General features: G+C 41.5%; 1 protein-coding gene across 2 annotated transcripts in view; it reads right to left on the bottom strand.

Moving 5' to 3' along the window:
• Positions 1-16,736, bottom strand: part of FAM3C (FAM3 metabolism regulating signaling molecule C) — a 57,036-nt gene extending 40,300 nt beyond the window's left edge. The window contains exons 1-2 of one of the 2 annotated variants that reach the window (XM_047096254.1): positions 16,589-16,736; positions 3,518-3,572 (exon numbers count right to left, since the gene is read on the bottom strand). In XM_047096254.1, coding sequence (XP_046952210.1) covers positions 3,518-3,530 — 13 coding nt within the window. In that variant the 5' untranslated portion in view covers positions 3,531-3,572; positions 16,589-16,736. Of the gene's footprint in view, positions 1-3,517; positions 3,573-11,137; positions 11,156-16,588 lie in introns of those variants that run through there. The other variant, XM_047096255.1, reaches the window with a different exon arrangement.
• Positions 16,737-17,264: the final 528 nt, after the last annotated feature.

Raw genomic sequence — 17,264 nt, forward strand, 5'->3', positions numbered from 1 at the left:
CTAGTGAAATGTACCAGTTTACTGTCCTATCACCAACCAACATATCTCTTAGAGCAACACAAGTGCTCCTGACATGGCAAACAAGAGTGTTCCTCCTCAAACTGAATACCAGTTTAAGACAGGCCTTCTCCAGTCCTAGAGGACTTAATTTGGCAGCTATGACACACGCTTTGTAACGTGGTTCCATGATAAGCTCTGTGAAGACACACTCGTACCCTTTCATACCTTTCTAACTTTATTTCTGGGTGTCTCACAAATAGTTAGCACTGCCAGGTATTAGCTAACTGTTTCATAGGAATTGAGGATTTGTCTTTTTCTCCATAGCTAAGCAAATCTAGGAAAGAAAAAAAACACTGCAAGACAGGAAAGGAAATGGAAAATGACAGGAAAGAAACATCTTCCTCTTTCCCCTAGGCTTTCAGGGCCATCTCATTAGGTTGTTGGGGAAGAATATTAGTATTTGCCTACACAATCTCCATTCCCCTCTTTTACCCAAAGTTTAATTTCTATTGATCTAAAGGAGGTGGATTGGATCAGCAGGCATCTCTCTATCCTTAAGGAGACAAAAGCCCAGAGGTACGGCAACTCCCAAGATTACAAATAACTCAGCAACAGCACGAGGCCTGGAATCCAGGAATCCTGACTCAGTCCAGTGCTCTGGACAGTACTCCATTCTAACACCAGATTACCACATTCTCGTAAAAAAACTACCAAAACTCAACTTCGTGGGAAAGGAAGAGTCAAAAAGACCTATGTTCATTCTAATTTCCTAAAGAACCAGGACTGCACCCGTAAAAGGGAGGGATGAGGATGAACCACTGATGCTCGGAAAAGGCCAGTGATGCTGAGAAGTGCTGGTTTCACGGAGCCACTCTTTTCTATTTAGAAACACTCTACAATACAGAAATGAGATGGCAGGAGGAAGCCTCACAGCTAACCTAATCAGTTCCCTTACCTCCTGCGTCCGACCTTCTCTCCTCTGAAAATTACTTCCTGTTTTCAAGAGCAACCACAAATTGCCTACATGTTTAGTGCATAAGACAGCAAAATTCCAATAGGCTTTGAACTCTTGCCCCCACAGGATCTAGCAAAATTCCTGGACGTAGTCATACTCTCAACAAGTGTTTGCTACACAGATGAATGGTAAGAGGTGACACATTCCTTCTTGATCACTTAAGACCAAGGGCTTGAAGATTCTATATCACATGACAATCTTAACCACTCATTTTCTAGCAATCACGGGCATGTGCAACCAGAGATAACCTCTCCCTGCCACTTACAGCAGATATACGAAACCTTCACTGTTTAAGATCAAAATATTAAAATGAATAAAATATCAAGGTTATAACATATGAAAGTTCTAGACTAAATTCAGTACCAAGTTAGACCTGAGCCTACACTAAACAAGCTATATACATCATATATACACATACGTACATATATACACATACGTATACAATAAACACACATACTCCATTCACTGACTGCCTACCATACAGCTAAATGCTTTACAAGTATAATCGCATTTGCATAGCTTTTCCAGGTAATTATTTTCATTTTACAGATAAGATATCAAAGCTGAAAAATTTCAGATCACTTGCCTAAGGTCATGTAACTAGTCAGTGGCAGAAATGAGTCTTCAACCAAGGCCTATTCACTGATAACTGGACCCAGAGGAACTAGGAGGAAAGAAAACCTCTAAGACAGAGAAAAGTCAGACGTGGCGAAATGAACTCATAATAGAACAAGCAGATGGTCCCAGAGAGCAGGCAGGTGAAGACTGTCAGAGACCCCATAATGGTAGAGTTCTAGAACTTCTGTGACAGAGGAGTCCTCTCCAGAGTTGGGTCACCAGCCAATTCTGGACATAAAGGGCCTGACCATACCACCCCACAGTCCCCATTCTTGACTTCCCACGAGATTCTCTCTTCCTTCTAGCCACGGACTGCGCTAATCTGAGGTGTCCTTATTCTTCACAAAACAAAAAGCATAAACTTTAGACACTGTTGCCTCACTGTAAGAATAAAGGCTATAAGAATATTTCAAAGCAATCAACTTTTTTCAAACTAGAAGAGATTAATCACTCTAAAGGCAATAAATTAAATTAATCTTCCTTCTTCATCAAAAGCAAACACTTCAAGACCTATACTAGGCACAGTGCCAACCATAAAATAAGTTCTCAATGAATAATTACTTACCAATTAACCTTGATATTAATTGTTAGAATCAGAGAAATGAACTCAATGAAAATTTAATTTCAACTAGAATGAATGTAGAATTATGTGAGGAACAGAAACTTGCTTCGATTATTTCAATCATTATGTTTAATTAATGTACTTTTAAAGTCAAGGATACATGATCATCAATAGTCCTGTTGTATTCAAAGATCATTAAAAAAAAAAGACATTGTAATATGATTTTTAAACCATAAACAAGCTCTTCGTTTCTAGCAATATTTTCCTTCACTTGTTGAATAGCTACTCAAAAAAGGATATTTTGTAAGTTCATGATCAAAGGGTCCAGATTTTCAAAGCTCTACAAAGGCATTTGAGCACAACCCTGTTATGTTTTTTAATAATCATGATGTTTCATCACCTGCACCTTATTGTACAGAATGATGCTTGAAGCACAAACACGCATTTGTTCACCCACCATGACTGAGGCACTTCTAAGAGATGCCCCCATAGGAAAATACAGTTTGCTGGTGAGAAGATGATAATTAAGAGGAAGACTATCTTGATTTTGAGAAACTACAAATTATCTTCTATGTTGGAAGAACAATTAGTAAAAATTTCTATGTACAGAGTGTGCACTTCTTCTAGACCCTTGGCCGTGCTGAAGGAGGTGCAGGGGTAGGAGAACACACTTATTTTCACTATTAAGGCAGGAAGCAGTTATCAGCCTCTCCAGGTATTTATGCATCTTTTCATAACATTTAAAGACAGCTACCTTAATACTATGAACGTCAAGCAGTGTTTTTCAGTTTCCTCCATATGCTGCCTAAGAACAGATATTCTTACACAGAACCTCAACTATGCAGACTGAACTCAAACTAGCAAATAGCCACTTAAGCAAAAATACATTTTACTGAATGGTTCACATACACTAGTTTCCATTTGAAGTACCTACATAGCAAAGATTCAAGCTTTTGAACTTCACAATGCATTTTTCTCAAGAAGTTAGAACTTCGCAAAAATAAAAATCAGTCTCCCTAGCTTGTCAAAATTGTTCTTCATATGGGCATTTTATATATAGCATTAGGCAAATAAGCTTAATGTATAAGAACATAAACACTAAAGCCATAAGTTTAAAAACCTAGCATAAATAATTTCAATAAGTTCATCCAATTTGTGATTTACCAACTACATAAAAAAGTAAAAAAGGCAAAGCAGTGATTGAGTTTGTTACACTCCAGCTTTTCACGCACTACATAAAAAGACAACTTACTCTCTCAAGCCACTTAAATAAGTAAGTTACACAAAAAGTAAAATTATTTCTATTGAATTAAATATCTTACCTGCTACCCTCATGTTTCGTTTTTCAGTCTATGGCACTTCTCATTAAATAACCTCCTAAAATCAAAAGAGAAGGCAAACATCATTAGGTCTAGAAGGAGCATTCCTGTCTAGATTGAGTCTGACTTGAAGTATACTATATAATAAACTAATTAGATAAACGTCATGACATTTCGAACTATTCTACCAACATGGACACTGAATGAAAAACCTCTTATCACCAGGCCTGGCTCCTTCCACTGGAACATAAAAGCCCTGAAAGGAGGGCCTGTGCTTTATACTTTTCTGTCCCTCGCTCTCCTAATTTTGGTGAACAGATGTGAGAAATCCTGCCATCAAGCATGGGAACAGAAGATAATGCCCCTTATTATTCTCAGTGATTCTGCATTTATAAGGAACTTTTGATACGGAGTTCCAAACTTCCAGTTTGTGGGTATTTTCCTAGTCTGTGAATAAGTAGTTAAACAGACTGGTAATATTGGCTTCTCATATTATGTGCCAGGTGTTCCAGTAACTAACAAGGAAAGAAATCAATAATGCTCAATTCATAATTAGTTGGTATTTTCTTCAGGGTAGACAGAAGAAAGAGAGCTCACACAAGAGTGGTGGTCCTTGGACGATCCCCCCCACTTCCAAAAGGGAGCTTGCACAGAGCATTGGCCCTTGGATGCTCCCTCCCCCCACGTCCCGAAAGGGAACTCGCACAAGAGCATCGGTCCTTGGATGTCCCCCCCACCCCGAAAGGAGATCGCACAAGAGCATCGGTCCTTGGATGTCCCCCCCATCCCGAAAGGGACCTCGCACGGGGCATTGGTCCTTGGATGTTCCTCCCCCCCCAACCCCAAAAGGGAACTCGCACAAGAGCACTGGTCCTTGGATGCCACCCCCCCACCCCGAAAGGGAACTCGCACGAGAGCATCGGTCCTCGGATGCTGCCCACCCCACCCCAAAAGAGAACTCACACAAGAGCACTGGTCCTTGGATGCTGCCCCCCACCCCAAAAGGAGCTCGCACAAGAGCATTCGTCCTTGGTTGTCCCCCCCACCCTGAAAGGGACCTTGCACAGAGCACTGATCCTTGGATGTCCCCCCCAACCCCGAAAGGGAACTCGCACAAAAGCATTGGTCCTTGGATGCTTCCCCCCACCCCCTGCCACCCCAGCCTATTTCTTACTAGTGAATGACCTAACCAAAGTGCTTGTCAGGTCATGGAACAAACTATTTGCAGAAATGGAGCCAAGAGGCAGGTCTGCTGGCCCTGCTCTAAGGCTCGGTCCAGTGTGTGATGCTGTTTCATGTTTAGGATGACAGAATTCAGGTGTCCCTGTGACAAGCACTTAGAGCAAAGGCTTATGTTAATAACAGGATCATTTTCCTCTTCATGTTTTCAAGTTTGTAAAAGAATATATTCATAAGTACAGAATTACAATTTTAAATATTCCAGTAATTACCGTTATTCATAGTATATGTTACACATCAAATAAAGAAACTACTCTTTGATACTATTCTAAGAACAACAAGAAATAGATACTGGAAAAAATCTTTGTACGGGTATGTATGCTTCCCTCCTACGAAATAACTCAAGATGGATGAAATCTTACAAAGAAAAAGTAAATGAGTTTGATAGGAAATTTATGCTCAAGTTTAATGAGACAGCTACCACGGTCTACTCAATCTATTGTACAAGAAAGGAATTCAAAAGAAAATTTTGATGAATGAGTCACATTGATAACTGATACATTTATTTTACATTGTATTTTGATACTGATGTTTCAATGCTGATGTGTCTGATGCAGTAATTCACCTAATATTTCAAATAAAAATAGCAGCACGCCCCTGAAGGACACAGAAAGGAAATGAGACGCCCGTTTTTTTCATATTTAGTAAGAAACAGGCTGGGTTGGGGGTTGAGGGGCGCATATACAAGGACCGCTGCTCTTGTGCGAGCTCCCTTTCTTCTGCCCAATTTACTCTGAAGAAAGTATCAACTTTTAAACCAATAGTGAATTAAGCACCATTGATTTCTTTTCCTTGTTAGTTATCTGAACACATTGCATGTAATACAAAAAGCCAATGTTATCAATCTATTTAAGCTAACTACTTATCCACAGGCTAGAAAAATACTAAAAGGAAATAAAAGATCGTAATGTACCCATAAGCCATCCCATAAAAGCAGAAAAAAAAAAAATCCTTGTGTTTTCAAACGAAATCTCCGACTGGTTTTAAATCCTTTGTTGACTTCTAGTAAAATGGAACACTACGTTCACAACACACCCATACCTTTCCTCCCAGTAATATTCCAAAGTACCTTCACTCTTATCTGAATGTGGTGTAGGAAAATTTCTTTGGAAGTTGAATGATCAGTAGGGCAGACACTTTGCTGTTCTTTTTCACCATTTCCATTATCTGCTGAGGAGGCCACACCTGTCCAAGCACAGTCACTGCCTCACGTATCTGCCACCTATCTGCACTGCCCAGCAAGCCTGCTTCTAAGCTGATACTAATAAGACCACAATATAAGCAACTGTAATTGTCTAGTAGAATTCATGTTTTCCATTAAATTTCTGAGAAAACAAACATGTCATAAAATCTCTTAAATTAAAATCTTGTAAAACCTCAGCTATAACACATTTTTAATTAGTTTGCTTAAGAAGCAAATTAATGATGCAAGAATGTAGATCAGCATAAGGAAAAAGTACTGAATATATTTGAGAGCAAATCAGGGAACTTGTTTACAACGTGCTAATTCCAAAGCATTCCTAACTTGTCTTCTTAGGATGACATTTAAAAACAAAGAAAATCAGTACATATAATCATCTTAGGGAGAAAAAAGCAGAAACATAATGGAATAAACCTGGCATAAACCTCAGGCATTGAACCTCAGAAATTAAGTAGGTAAAACAGCTTCCGAGATGAACACAACGGTAAAAGGGTAAAAAGTCCTCTGCTAGAAATTCACAGCTCTTTAATCCAGAATCCACAGGTGAAATAATTTACTTTTTTTTTTACACATTCATCAAAAAGGTAGAGATATGGAAACTAGAGCTATTTGCCCAAATTAGAATACTGGTGGTAGAGAGTACTTTTAGGATAGAACAAAAAAGAAAACAAAGTCTGATAGTACATTGGCCCCCCCAAAGTGCACTATAAGTCAAAACAACAAGTTTCAGTGTTTCAGATAAAGGCTCAAACCCACCCGGTTGCTGCCGTGTGAAAGTGCACAATCCTCTAGAGTCTACCCCACACAGATGCCCACCAAGATGCCCCTGGGCAATGAAACGTTAATGAAGCATGTGACCCACACTGAAGAAGAGAGCCCAAATTAGGATCTCAGTCTGACATACTCAATTTCGTTGAGTATCTTGTAATTTAGACATTTCCTTTAACCCGACTACCTACTTTGGTCTAATTTGGTGAAGTTTTATTAAAATCAGGCCTGAATCAGCAGGCCTCATCCTAGAATCAATCAACTCCAGTACAACAGATAAAAACACAGGTCAAGTGATAACTTTCACGCTCTCCTTGAGAAGCAGACTTGAGCCACAGCAGGTCAATGACAAGACCAGCATTCTGTAGCAACAAAATAAGACATATTAACAATTATTTACCAGGAGGGGAAGGTCTTGCCAGTTAAAATATACTAGGTAATAACGCTTTGAGTAGTACTTTATGTACACATTCTTATTTGATGTAATCATCCTAACAGCCCTCCAGTCATGGGTATTTCAATGGCATTATAGATGAGGTCAAGGGATATGTGTCAGGTCACACGAAGGGTAAGGAAGAAGCAGATACAAACACATACACTTCCTCTCACCTCAGCAGCTCTCTGACATACTCTAATACAAGCAAGTCGCTGACACAATTCCATGCCGATCGGTGTGGCCTTTGCAAAGTGCTCTAGGAACTGCTAATCTCTGCCGCCAACCAGCCACTCCAGAGATGTGACACTTTGCCAAAACGATTACAAATACGTATTAGAACACCTCTCCAAGACAGAAAGGATAGGAGAAAATGAAGCACACAAAAACACCCGCTGATGTATTCAATATTAACAGCAATCAACTAAGCCAAGAGAAAATACTATAAATCCTACTCGACAAATATAAAGAAACCATCACTCAATTCGATCCAACTTTAACTCGGTGCTAGCCAAATGGCAACTCCAAATGAATCAACCGAGTGAAGTTCAGATGACTGTAATGTTCATGCAAACTGGGGCTTTTCAAGAGGACTGAGAGGGAAAAAAAGTCAGTGCAAGCAGATAGATTTAAGCACATGTAGGCCCTGTAATGGCTAATTATATGTGTCAACTTGACTGGGCCATGGGATACCCAGATATTTGGTTAAACATTATTATGGGAGTGTCTGAGGGTGCTTCTGGATGAGCTTAACGTCTGCATAAAGCAGTTTACTCTCCCCAATATGAATGGGCCACATTCAACTGGAGGCCTGAATAGAACCCAAAAGTCTGAGTAAGGGAGAACTCACTCTCTCTGTCTAGTCTTCCATCTGGAACATTGGTCTTTAAACCTGGACTGGGGCGCCTGGGTGGCTTAGTCAGTTGAGCAACCGACTTCAGCTCAGGTCATGATCTCGCAGTTCATGAGTTCAAGCCCCGCGTTGGGCTCCGTGCTGACAGTTCAGAGCCTGAAGCCTCTTCAGATTCTGTGTCTCCCTCTCCCACTGCCCCTCCCATGCTCATGCTCTGTCTCTCAAAAATAAATAAACGCTAAAAAAAAAAAAAATTAAAAAAAAAATCTGAACTGAAACTTACACCACTGGCTCTCTCGCTTGCCTGGGACTTTTCAGCCTCCACAACCCCATGGGCCAATTCCTTATGATTTTCTATTCATCCTAGACAGATATCTTCTCTCCTATCAGTTCTGATTCTCTGGAGAACCCAGACTAATAACAGGCTCCCTCAAGATCAGAATGTAGATTAAAATTTCAGTCCTACGGCAGTTAAAGAGGGAAATGAGGTAACACTGGAAACAAAAGGATGCCGTACCTAAAAGTCATGAGGGTGAGTTATTCTGATGTGGTTTATAATCAGAAGTATGGTATTAAAAACACTATTTGCGGAAAAAAATACCTGCATTCATGTGAACAAAACAGAGAAAATGTTGGCAAACTTGCTTCTGTAAAAGGGCCAGATGGTAAATATTTTAGGCTTTGTGGACCATATATATGGTCTCCATGGCAACTACTGTGCTCTGCAGTTGTAGCTGGAAAGCAGCCATAGACAATATGTAAACAAATGAGCCCAGTTGTGTTATAATAAAACTTTATTTATGAACACCGAAATTTAAATTTCATAAAGTTTTCATGTTACCAAGTATTATTTTTCTTCCGGTTTTTTTCCAATCACTTAAAAATGTAAAAACCTATCTTGGTTTGTGGGCCACACAGACCCATGGGTCATCATTTGACAACCGAGACAGAAGAATAAAAAATAAAATTTAAATTAAAAACAACTTTTAAAACAAACCATGCTCTAATATCCCAACATTTCTTGCAGTTGTTTGCTGAATATGCAACTCACACAAGGCTTCTACTGGTCCTCTTCAAAGTGCTACTGCAGAAGTAGGACAGATCAAACAACCCTAAATCCTGTGTTCTGTACATGCTAATCACACGCTTTCATAATCAGCTGCGCTCCATCGGAAGAAGCATATACTCCATGAGAAACCAGGGATTCTCTTCAAAGGAAGGAAAACAAATCCTTCCGTTCCTATAGATGAAGCAGCCCATCCATAGCAAAGACAGGCGTAATCTAGACTTTGGAACGTCTTCCAAAGCGGTCCTAGCAGGTATAAAGAAACTGGATAAAAGTTAGTCTTCTCACAACCCATTTCATTAACTGTAAAATTATGTCGGTGAGGAGAAACGAGCACTATTTTCTTTACACAGGCAATTAAAAGTGATGATTACTTTTGTGATAGACATAAGGGGTGGGGTTTACTGTGCACCTGATGTTTGATCAACTATTAAAATCGCAAATATTAAGCTTTCCAAAACCTTTACTTTAACCAAAACAAAACAGAGCACCTATGACTACAGCAGCTGCAGGCTGTCGAGGGCCCCGGCTCACACGCGTGCCACCACACATTCGTCCTTGCCACGCTGGAGACATTCATGAAATAACAAAAGGAAGAGGGGTGAAACGCTGCACTCGTGTGAAAAAAGTCTGAACATCTGAAAACTAATTATGATGTCTGAGCTATTCTCACCGTGTTACAAATAGCGTGAATTCAATAGGATTTGGTGTTATTAATACTAAACGCCTGATAGAACAGAATCCAATTACAACTTCAGAAAATATTTTAGTGCTAGTAGGCCACTCTGATTCTCAATCCTAGAAGAGGCATTCATTTAAAAGAATTACCACTTGATGGGGCGCCTGGGGAGCTCAGACAGCTGAGCATCAGACTCGGTTCGGGCACAGGTCATGATCTCACAGTTCGTGAGTTCAAGCCCCACATCAGGCTCTGTGCTGGTGGTGTGGAGCTTGCTTGGGATTCTCTCTCTCCCACTCTCTCTCCCCTCTGTCCCTCTCTCTCTCTCTCTCTCTCTCAAAATAAACAAATAAACTTAAAAATTTGAGGAATCTACCACTTTAATACACACGTTATACAACTTTCAAAAATTGGGTATAACCTGGTAATAATTGAGGGAAAAATTTTAAATGAGTACGTAACAACTAGAAAAGTATTCCGGGTTTTTAAGGAACTAAACTAGTCTTACATTTTAACTAGAAGAAAAAAGGAGCCAAAGACAAAACACAACATAGTTTTTCCTTTGGGAAGGGGGAGAGAGCTGCATGATTCTCTAACGCCAAGAATAACCACTTTTTCAAATGATCCCTGAGGAAAACATAAATGTCTCTACTTCTTCTGCAAAGGGGCTTTTAGAAACATGAGAGTACAATGCAACAGACCAAAAAACTTATTTAAAAACTTTTAAATAATGGCTCAACAGAACCAAGGAGTCTTTCAGAACTTTAATTTTCTGTTGAAAACCTTGGGAAGAGAGGAATATACACAATCTATGCCTAGATTTTTTTAAGTTATGTGAACTACCGTCAAATGGCTTATTTTCTAATGCGGCATCATAGTGAAATTACATTCAAAAGAGGATTTGTATCTAATTACGGCTAAGAAACAGAAACAGAATTAAAAGCATCCTATGAAAACGCACACATGAGCCAGAAAGTGCTTTTAGCTCCCCTCTAGAATGTTAACCAACGCTTAATATGAAGCATCCTGGGACTGTTCTGGGGTGAATCTTGTTCTCCCCGACCCCGGTCTGCCAAAAATACCTACACCTTGTTTTTATTTGGTTCTCCAGGCAGGGAATGGAGAGAGCCATGCTTTGGAAAACTTCTCTCTGATCCACAGCAGCTGGATAAAACTCCTTTCTTCTAAGAATGAAACATGAAAAAGTAGAACTATCATATCAACCTGCCTCTCCACTTAGAAAAGGGAAGATGTCCTGTAAAATCACACAAGGGCCCCGCCTACACCGACTTCACCCCAAAGACTCAACGGAGGGGGAGGTAACCAAACTAGACAAACCACACACACTACATCCTGAAGACAAAAGTGTTGCAACAGCATTCACCTCAACATTAAGGGTTCCACAGCACAACTCCTCCAACCAATGTGAATCAGCTAGACATCTACCGCTTCTTCCTCTTCAGACAGGTGAGGTATCAGGTTTCGGAAATAGTTCAGTTGAAACGAGCTTTTTAACCGAGGTTTCTGTAAATACTTCAGGTGATTAAAGACTAAATGGACACGTGTTCTGCTTCCCCTCCCAAATCTAACAGGACTAAACAAGGTTTTCCTGGCAAAAATGTTTCATTTTCTAAGAGGATACCACTGAAGGAAGTACCATAGCCAGGTGGGGTTGCTCTTCGCTGAATTCTCGTTAGTGGACAAAGATTTGTTCTAACCCACAGGCATCCTATCACACAGTCCCCAATAAGCCATGACACTTCATGAGTTGGCAGACAGAGTTCAGGTTTACTCAGACACAGATTGCTGTTTAACTTGATAGTATTGCCACTCCCTCCTAGAACTATCCAAGATAAGACAATAGGTGGCTGGTGTCTGTGCATATCAACTCCTGGCACTGAGGGCTAAGGACACTCTAACAGAAAAAAGGGTTATTAAAAAAAAAAAAAAAAAAGATAAAAATCAAATGACCATGCCACATGTGATGTCAATGTGACATTATCATCTCAGTGAACTGTAGTTACAAAATGGAAATCACTAATGTCTTTGTAGACATTAGAAATGAGACTTCTGAACTATCAACACATCAATGGCTGGTTAGGATGAAAATGATAGGGGGGCAAACTGGAGTGCATTACACCCATCTATCCAGCTCCCTTACATCTGAAAACAAGTCATCAGGATAACATTCATTACAAATAAATGTCAAGTAAGGACCTTACGTTAAATTCTACCATAAACAAATATTTTACACAGTAAAAGGTCTGAAGAATGCTTCATTATAATTCATTTATCATACAGCTTCTATGACTCATGATAATCACTTACCTTAAAAGGGGCCTGTGGTTCCTCCGATCCTAAGATGTTTTTATTGATTCTAAGGTGCATACTCCTTCCCTCATTTCAACAGGTCTTAAATTGGGGTGAGGTTTACAACCCTATTTTTCTCCCACAGTAGAACACAAAATAATGGTGCACCTTATAAACATCTTACATTCAATGAAACAGCATGATCTGGTTCTCTGAAGCCCTAACTACAATGTAACCCCCTGTATGGACACCATGATTATAGGTGGGTTTTTTTAAATGCAAATTCCTGAGCCCAGAATCCCTAGAAGGATTAAAGCTCTTGCAAGTCTAAGGAGCTCCCCAGGTGGTTCTCACTCTCTCGGTCTGAGAACTTGGGATCTACAGTACAGCAATCTGAACACACAGACAAGTATGGGGATGGGGAGCAGGGCAAATCTAGGCCAAAAAAGCCCAAAGGTAAAGCTCACAGAACAAGAATTTCATTCTTTCTTAACAGTGAATGGAAATCAACCTGACTCTGGGCCAGGTCTCCCGTGGGGGTGAGGAGGGAGAGGCGGGCAGTGAATAAATCTGGACGCAATGTGCTGAGGAACAGAGGAAAGAAATCCTGTTTGCAATGATTACAACAGTATTAGATTCAAAATTCCCTGAATGTGTTCTTGCAGTTTTTCCTCACCTACCAAAGCAGAATTCTGCTTAAAAACCTCTAATCCGGTGGAAGAAATGAAATGGTGATCAGATTTCTGCCACTGAGAGCACCAGCAACATGCCAAAAACAGAAAAGAAAATGACATTTAGTTCTCCCAACTCCGTCAGAGTTCTACAGCTGTGGATTAAACAGCTGTAGTGTAAACCACCTTAATCCCTCACTATACCATCCAGGAAAAGAAAGATAGATAGAAATAGGTATCATTGAGAACAATGGCAAAAACAAAACAAAATACATTTTAACTGTAAGAAGTTGAACATATGCAGGGTAAAGAAGTGTCAGGTTCACAAGTTGCAACAATGAAAAAGATTACAGAAAGGCACACATTTACATACAGTGTAACTATCTTCATCTGCAACTATTTTGCATTGTATCAGATGAGAAGTTACAAGTTCCTATTCTGATTGAATGTTTTAAGAATTACCCCACATACCTTCTCCACCTACACTGTCTTTAAAGCATCTGCAGAATTTAAGTGAACCAGAGCAGACACAATTCTGTGGTTCAAACTATCCACGTGAAGAACAGCTGGGTCTACCCTGCATGGTGCACCATTTCTACCACAAAAGCTCAATGAGGGTTAGCAGCTATTTGCAAACAACAGGTAGTAAGTAGCTTCTAGTGGTAAAATTTCCCGGACCACTTAAGAACTTCATCTTTGTTGATCACAGGTCCTTCAAAAAACACATTTAATGATCACTTGACTGCAGATAACGGATGGTATCGGTAGCACACCTGATGCCACAACACTGCCTGAGGTCCTGTAAACCTTCTGATGAAAATCAGTGCAGGAACTGGCTGGCTGCTATAGCTGTCCATGGAACTTTTTCTCACTAGGGCACAAGAACTGACCAGGGACCATCAATGGATGAACGACTACACAAAATGTGGAATGTAACCATGCATGGAGTATCATTCCACCATAAACTGAATGAAGTACTGACACATACTATGTATGTATGGACGAACCTCTAAGACATGATGCTAAGTGAAAGAAGCCAGACAGAAGAGATCACATCGCGTATGACTCCATTTGTATGAAATATTCAGAAGAGGTAAATCCACAGGGGCAGAGAGCAGGCCAGTGGTTGCCAGGGGCTCAAGGGAAGGGGGAATGGGGATAACTGTTTAGTGGATGTGAGGTTTCCTTTTGGAATGAGGAAAATGTTTTCAGACCAAACAGAGGTCATGACTGCACATCACTGTGAACGTACTACATGCCAGTGAATTGTACACTTCAAAATGGTAAATTTTATGTTATTTGAATTAAATTTAATTTCCTACGGAAGGAAATTGGAAAAACTCATGAGCAAAAAAATGAAAAAAATCATAAACAGTAGATGAAAAAATTAATTAGATTAGAAATAAGGAGAATGTAAGTCATCTCAGAATAGCTTCAATCAAATGGAACAGGCCAATGAAGAAGAGAATGAAAGAATACCAGTGGGGTGCACAGTGGAAGTTTAGAGGAATTGGAACACTTAATTTCCTCCTTGGAGAGTAAGTCAGCTGACTGTATTTTAGGAGCTGGATAAAAATCACAAAACCTCTTAAAGTTTAAAGATCTTGGGACTCTTACTCAATATCCCCAAATTAAGAAAATAAGGCACTGCCTATAGTTAATTAATGTGGTCAATGACATTCACGAATCAACTAAATGCAGAACTTCTACTTAAAATCCAGATGATGTGATACCAAGGACAGGAACCGTTCTGGACTAAGTTCAAGACAAATGTTTACTATTGTACCAAGCTCTAAGCTAGACTGACTTTTGTGACTACCTGGGAAAAAGCGGTTGGTTCTTGGGTCTCGCACCTTTCAGCTTTAAGAAATGGGTACAAAAATGAAAGAAAAGAGAAAGATTCACTGTTTCAAAGAAAATAGCTTTGTGAAGGGCTAGTGGTCTTATTCATAGTATGCCTGATACCTATAACTGGCACATACCGGGTACTTCAATATTTTTTTTTGAAAGAATATAAAAATCCTTGAACACTGACACCATTTAAGATCTAAAATATGTGGTTAAAAAAAGATAAGACTCTTCTGAGCCCAAACCGAAATTATTACTTTTTGCCATTCAACAATCTCTTAGCCCTTTGACCCTCTCTCCAATTACCTTTCCTTTGTAATGTATCTTCATTAATTGTGAAAGATTGGTTAATTACCCATGCTTAGGGTAGCAATCCAAATTTTAGTAATTCCAATAAAACACCCATTAAGTCTATTTTGAAAGTCACTTTAATCCAGTGGTGTTCAGTCTTATTTTGATTCCCTTTTGCAACACAAGTCTCCTAACAATGCGGATTTTGGAGGAACTAGGCCTGTGTCCTTTCTAAAAAGTCTTATTTGTGTATGATTCTGTGAGGTTCCCAGGTGAAGAATCACTATGTTGAACTCTTTTTATTTCTCACTATCAAGAAATGCCAGTCTTTAGTGAGCTGAGAAAACATTACATGGAATTTGTGAAACAAAGCTTCCAACACCTGTATAAAATTGGAGGTGGGGAGGAATGTAACTTTAGTAATCAGCTAGAGAATTCAAGAGACTGGAAGCCTTTAGAAAGAGGTACATTTAGTGATATGATCAAAACCAATACCAATTCTGCCAATTTCTTGTTGAAGAGCATAAGTTATTAACTTTATTTTCTAAGTTAAATGGAGATCTCTCTGTACTCTGTAGCACACCATAGGAGTATCAGGAATGTTTCCAAAAACTTGGAAAATCTGGCAGTATACCACTAGCCCTGCAAGGTAGTCAAGGGCCCGAGGGGTCCGGCATCTACTGTCATCAACCTTTACTTAACCTCTAGAGGAGTTCATATGTTCATTTGCAAAATTAAGAAATATAAAAGGACTTACTTTTTGGCTTGTGCGGAATAAATGTACATATGAAAGCATTTAGTACAGTGCCTAGTAAGCAATCTAATATCATCTAGTATATTGTATCCATATATTGTATCCATATATTCCTGACTAAATACAATAAAAACAAAAGGTTCTGTCGATTAGACAGCAGCTCTGTATTATATGAAACTTAAAAAAGCGAGGGTGGGGGATAAGATGATGAAACACAGCTGGAGATCTCAATCTCAAATCGTCAATTTGTCATTTATATTATTTAGACCTAGGGTCACTCACTGTTGTCCATAGTAAGGAATTTTGAGGATAGTAGCCAAAAAAGGGGACGGGGGTAAAAAAAAAAAAATAAAGAAAAGAAAAGAAAGAAAGAAAGAAGAGCACATTCATCAATGACACCGAGTATCAATGAGCTGGATAAATTTCAAAAATGAGAAGTACCTCCAGTTTAGGAGACGCTAAAACTTTACAAGTGAGCCAAGACGGCCCTCCACAGAGTACAAATGCAATACCCAGTTCCACCCTCGCCTCCTTCGAGCACTCGGCCCCGGTTTCCCACCGCGAGCCGGAGCCCCCGCGTGGCACGCGCGCTCCGGGCGCCAGCACCAGGCTGGGGCACCGAGACCGAGCGCCAGGTGCAGGCACCGCCCCGCCCTCCGCGGACCCGGGCACGGAGACGCCGAGCTGGGGATGCGCGGCCGGGACGGCGGCCCGGACCCCGGGCGACCGCGCTCCGGGGGCTCCGGTCCTGCCCGCGCTCCCCCCCCCCCAGCCCCCCACCCGCTCCCTCCAACGCGGGACGCGCCACGACGCCCCGGCGCGCTCGGGGGCCCGCCCCCCGGCCGGCGGTGGCGGGGCCAGCGGAGGATGAAGGTGAAGGTGGGTGCCCGGCTTCCCCCAGACGCCCTGCATCCCTCCCCGCCCTCGGCCGCGGCTCCCTCCGCCTCCTCGTCCATCTCACCGGCCTCCCGCCCGCCTCTCCGCCGCGCGCGCCTGCCTTCCGGCTTCTCAGCTGTCAGTCCTGCCGGAGGCCGACGGGACCCAACGCCGCCGCCTCCCGCTGCCTCCTCCGCTTCCTCTCGGGCTCCTCCGGCTTCCCCTCACCCCCGCGAGTGGCCAGGAGGAAGCCAGCTCGCCGCTGGGCCTCCTCCCCGCTTCCCCGCCGCGACCAATGGGCCCACGCCGCCGGGAAGCCGCGCACGCCCCCTGGCGGTGGAGGACCGAGCGGGCGCCCGGCCGGCCCGCGGGAAGGGCTCGGGAGCCGAGGGAGGGGTCGGCCGTCCGGCCGTCCGGCCATCCAGCCGTCCCCCGCCTGGCGCTGCGCTCTCTGGACTTGCCACGTGGGTGCAGCGGCCCCGGCGGCGGGAGGCGGAGGCTAGCAGCCGGGAGTGGGAAAGATGTGTCACGCCCTCTTTGCGCTCTTTCACACGCAGACATAATTCTGAGCTTAAAGGCAGATATTTCAAAATAACCAGTCCCGTTCTAGAGATCCGATGATTCTGTGCGAGGGTCTTAATCAACCGAGGATCTTAGACAATTACCTAAGCCAAGCTAACCTACCGTGAAAATACTCCCTGCCTGCAGTGCTAGAACGCTGATAACCTTAAACGTTTGGCCCAAGGGGAAAAAAAGTAGTG

Source organism: Lynx rufus, unplaced genomic scaffold (genome assembly GCF_022079265.1).
Source record: "Lynx rufus isolate CCGP_SWC_20201006 ecotype Redwood Valley unplaced genomic scaffold, mLynRuf1.p SCAF_4, whole genome shotgun sequence".
In the NCBI taxonomy this organism is placed as follows: domain Eukaryota; kingdom Metazoa; phylum Chordata; class Mammalia; order Carnivora; family Felidae; genus Lynx; species Lynx rufus.